At 43.6% G+C, this 4934-nt stretch overlaps 1 protein-coding gene across 1 annotated transcript in view; it reads right to left on the bottom strand.

Annotated features, from left to right (window-relative positions):
• METAP1D (methionyl aminopeptidase type 1D (mitochondrial)) overlaps nt 1-3883 on the bottom strand; it is a 73511-nt gene extending 69628 nt beyond the window's left edge. The window contains exon 1 of the mRNA XM_014545871.1: nt 3735-3883. Coding sequence (XP_014401357.1) covers nt 3735-3801 — 67 coding nt within the window. The 5' untranslated portion in view covers nt 3802-3883. The remainder of the gene's footprint in view (nt 1-3734) is intronic.
• Between the last annotated feature and the right edge of the window lie 1051 nt (nt 3884-4934).

The raw sequence follows: 4934 nt of genomic DNA, 5'->3' as shown, positions 1-4934 counted from the left end.
GCAATAAAAATAAAATAAAATAAAATGGAAAAAAAAAAAACCACACAAAAAAAAACCCAAAAAACACCAGTGAATTGTGTAATTTAAATAGGTGAATTGTATGGTCTATAAATTATATCTCAGCCAGGTTTTAAAAGAAAAAACACCTCTATACTTCTCTACAGCCACCACCAACTATCACTTTTCATCTATTCCTTCCACGGCTAAAATTTTGGTCTGAGTCACTGGAACTTCCTAGTGGCCAAATTCACTGACTTTTACTTTTACTGAGTCATCGCCAAACTTCCTCCTGAGCCTCTTCCCCTGATTAGGCTCTTCATTTCTTCCAATGCCTTTTCTTCTGCTTTGGCAGCCTTTCTCCTTCGTCAAGTCCACTTTCCAAACACCAGGTCCTGATTACTTCTCCTCTGCATAATTCTTCTTACACCTCTCCCTTTCCATCCACAGTCACTGTACCAGTTCAGGCCCCTATCACTTGGTTTCTGCTACTACCTCCTATCTGACTACAATGGCTTTCCCTCTCCAATATATCCAGAACACAAACAGCAGCAGATTAAAATGGAGATACCATTTTACTTTGTTGTCCAAAACCTTCATTGGTCTCTGCCGCCTATAAGATAATCCCTAAGCTGGCCTTCAAGGTTCTCCATGACCTCACCCTTAACCTGTATTATCAATCTTCATTTCTATACTCCCCCTCCCCGCAACAAAACTCTCAGCTGCAGCCAAACCCTCCATTCCAGAACCCTCTAAACATGTCTCGGCTTTTTTTTTGTATCCACATGGTTTTCCCACCTATGCCCCCTCCCCCACTGCTCAGCCTCTTTGCAGCCAACACTACTCATCCTTCGAAGTCCAATTCAATTCCCATTTCTTCTGTGAAGTGATCACTCCAGCCCAAAATTACCTTTCCTTCCTCTTATTCCAAGAGCACAATTATACTGCTTTGCATTGTTATATGTATTAGGCTTCTTTCTCCAATGAAACTAAGAACTATATAACCCAGTTCAGAAGTCACCTCCATCATGAAACTCCAGACTAGCCCCAAACCCTCCAGTTCTCTCCTCATTACCACTATACCTGTGCTTTGACCTTGCTGGGAATTTTCATCTTAGAACAATTCCTTCCCCCACCCAAACTAGCCTCTTCTCTTTTTACTTATATGCTCTGGATTATTCGTTGTAATAATAATAATAATGGACCCAGGAAGGCGGGGGTGGGGGTGGGGTGGGTGGAGGGGTAAGACATCAACCAAAGGACTTGTATGCATGCATGAGCATAACCAATGTACACAGACAGGGGGGTGGGGGCAGCCGGGGAGTGGTCAATGGGGGGAAAAAGGAGACTTATGTAATACTTTAAACAATAAAGAATTTAAATTTTAAAAAATAAAAAATAATAATGGACCCAGAAACAAACAATATAGACAAGGTCATGTCCTTAGAAAACTTCCAGCCTAGGCTTGACTCTAGAATTCATTAATTTAATCCCCCTCTTGCCAACCCCTCCCGTTCCCTTACTTACTCCCTCTCTTTCCAGTGCATCCATCTGGAAAATTCCAATCAATCCAACTTCCCTCACTCTTTTACACACACAGAGGATGCCCATTTGGAGAAAATCACACAGTGGCAATGAATGGGGCCACTACAAATACACTGTCTCTAATTTCACTTGGATCTTAACAGTGCGGGGCAGTCCTTCTATTATCCTTTATCAGCTTTTTCTCCTCTTTACCAATCTCTTACCTTCTTTCATCTCCAATCTCTGCAGAAATGTACAGAAAGAGATAGAAGTCGAGCTTCTTCAACTTTCTGTCCTTTCTCCCACATGAAAAACTGTCTACATGCACATCTATCATTTCCTTCAACCCTAAGGGGGCAGGAGTCTGATATCTCCACCCCTTCTCACACAGGCCTCAGCTGTCCCAGCCAGGTGGTCCCCAAGTCCTGTATATTCTACTACCAAAAGTAGCTAGCGTCAACTTCTTATCTTCCATGGCTACATTGCTTAAACTCCAAGCACTTATTATTATTATTATTATTATTATTTCTTCCCTTCCCCCATTCCAACCTCTTTTCCCCCCTAATAATCTCTAATAAATCTGACTCACAATTCAAATTACCTGGCATTAAATTCTCACAGATGCCAAAAAAAGGTATGAAGAAGTAAAATTGCCTTAAATTATTCTTGGGAATAGATGGAAGATGAGAGAAAGAGAGATAGCATAAGACAGAGAGAGAGAGAGAGAGAGAGAGAGAGAGAGGAAGAGAGAAAGGAATACAGGTACTATCTTGGTCTGTCATGTGAAGATAACCGACATTTTGAGATAATCTTTAGGCTTGCCATATAACTTCTGTACACAAATATTTCTATAGGGGGTTCCATTCTGAAAGGTTTTTCATTCACATTATGTGCAGATACTGTGCTTCCTAAAAGGCTCTTGTCACCTTATCTTTTGGTTCCAAGAGACTGATCTGTCCTTTCCAAAGTCACTACTCATAGTTTCTACCCATCCTTAGCCCATTATAGAAGAGAACAAGTCTTAACAGCCTCTCAATTCTGTATGTTTTTGATGAGTTTAACTTCAAACCAGGTACTGTGCTTGTTAAGACAAACAGATAGGACACAGCTCATCAATAATTAACAATTTAGTTAGGAGTGCAATAGTGAGAAAAGGTTGGAAATTAATATATATATATATATATAGGGCATACTGTTACTAAAGCTACAATGAGCTGGAGAATCATGAGGAATACTTTATGCCCTTCTTAAGAGGTTAATAAATGTCTTCTTCCCATTTTCCAGGAGGAAAAGATGCACATAGATGCTGATAAATGTTGGCACATAAAGACTTATAGTAGCCTGGCTGGCATGGCTCAGTGGTTGATCACTGACCTCTGAACCAGGAGGTCAAGGTTCGATTCCTGGTCGGGGCACATGCCTGAGTTTCGGGCTAGATCCCCAGTGTGGGGTGTGCAGGAGGCAGCCGGTCAGTAGTTCTCTCTCACCATTGTTGTTTCTCTCTCTCTCTCCCTTCCTCTCTGAAATCAATTAAAAAACACACAAACAAAACAACTTATAGTAGATTGAGGTAGATCACTCTAAATGGGTGAAAGGGAAGAGAAAGAGGAGCCTTCATGACCTTAGTCTTCATTTTCAACCGAGGGGAAAGGAGAGGTGGAGAGCAGGTGGTACAGGACACTTGTCTGTAATTTAAAACTCGCTATGAATACTCCATAAAGGGGACCTTTCCCCATCCCTTCCTAATGACACGTTTCCCCGTCCTCTTCTAATGAGAAGCTCCCTTTCTCAGTTGTTGCAGCATTGTGGGGTATGGTGGGATGGGTTATAGCAGGGGTCCTCAAACTACGGCCCGTGGGCCACATGCAAATACAAATATTGTATTTGTTCCCGTTTTGTTTTTTTACTTCAAAATAAGATATGTGCAGTGTGCATAGGAATTTGTTCATAGTTTTTTTTAAATTATAGTCCGGCCCTCCAACGGTCTGAGGGACAGTGAACTGGCCCCCTGTTTAAAAAGTTTGAGGACCCCTGGGTTATAGGAACCAATAACCAGGCCTGGCTTCCCTAGAGCAGCTTTTCCCGACTGTCTGAGCCACCATTTGTTAACAGCATAAGTGACAAAAGATATTAATATGCTATTTCTGTAATCTGCAAAGAGATCATCTACATCTATATCTATATCTATGTGTGTGCTTTGCCTCCTCCTTTACCTTGACCATCTCCCCAGATCCTCTTCACCATTCCCTGTAGTGCACAAAAAAGAAGTCTAGCTGCCATTATTTCTTGTGGAAAGAGGAAACGAAGAAGTAACTTGATTAGTAAACAGAGTCTGGACTGGAGCCCAGATCTTCAGCGATGTAAATTGGTGCTCTTTTCACAAGGCTGCACTCTCATGCTGACCTCCACTCTTCCATTCAACCAGTTCAAGACACTGCCCCTCACCTTCCCCTGACACATCTCTCACCCCAATCCTCCTCTGGCTCCTCTCAGCTCCACCAACACTGAAATACGGAGGTTTATCGGCCTAGCAACCTCCTTCCTCTCTAAAAACATCCTCCTCTTTGCTTTACACACACACACACACACACACACACACGCGCGCGCGCGCGCGCGCGCGCATCATGCTTGTCCTGCCTCACCTGAGCTTTGCACGCTGATTTCTATGGAGAGACCATGCCACGCAGTGCAGAGAAATTAGCCTTAAAAAAAATGAGTCATGTTCAAATGCCCATTTTGCCTCTTACAATCTGTGTGACTCGTCACACTACTTAACCTCTGTCTCACTTCTATCATCTGCAAACGGGGAATGATGCCAATGTACTGGGTTCTATACCGCAGCTGGCATATGTAATGTTGTTAACACAGTGTCATGTACTATAGTAACTATAAGGTACTTAATGCACGCAGTTATTTACTATAAAAGTAGTATTTACCTCGCAGGACTTATTCCCACACGCCTGACCCCTGATGTAGTCAGTCTCTCAAAGCGTTAAGTTCTCCCGCTCCGCGTCCTTGAAACAACTTCCTACTTCCTTCTAACAAAGATTCAGAAACTAGTTCAAATCCAACGGAGATTTCCCGAATTCAGCTGCAGAAGTATCTGTACATTTACTAAATTTTCACACACACACACAGGGTCACACGCGCTGAAAGCTCCCCAGACATAACTTCTCCTCTTCTTCACCGTAAGTCCCTGGAAGCACACTCCCATTTTGCAATCCCCCCAGGGCGTGTGGCATCTCGCCGACAAGCGAGCCTTCTTAGCGGCACCGCGGCGCCGGGCGCGTTTCAGCCGCCGCAGGTGCACCGCCCGGAGCGAGGACTTTCGCTGCGCTAGTCACCCCACCGAGGGGGGAGGAAACCCCACACAACGTCCCTACACCCCGAGGCGTGGTGCGCGGAGAGGCCAC

Source organism: Myotis brandtii, unplaced genomic scaffold (genome assembly GCF_000412655.1).
Source record: "Myotis brandtii unplaced genomic scaffold, ASM41265v1 scaffold112, whole genome shotgun sequence".
Lineage (NCBI taxonomy): Eukaryota > Metazoa > Chordata > Mammalia > Chiroptera > Vespertilionidae > Myotis > Myotis brandtii.
Note: the sequence above shows the minus strand (reverse complement) of the source record. Positions and strands in the feature narration are given on the sequence as shown.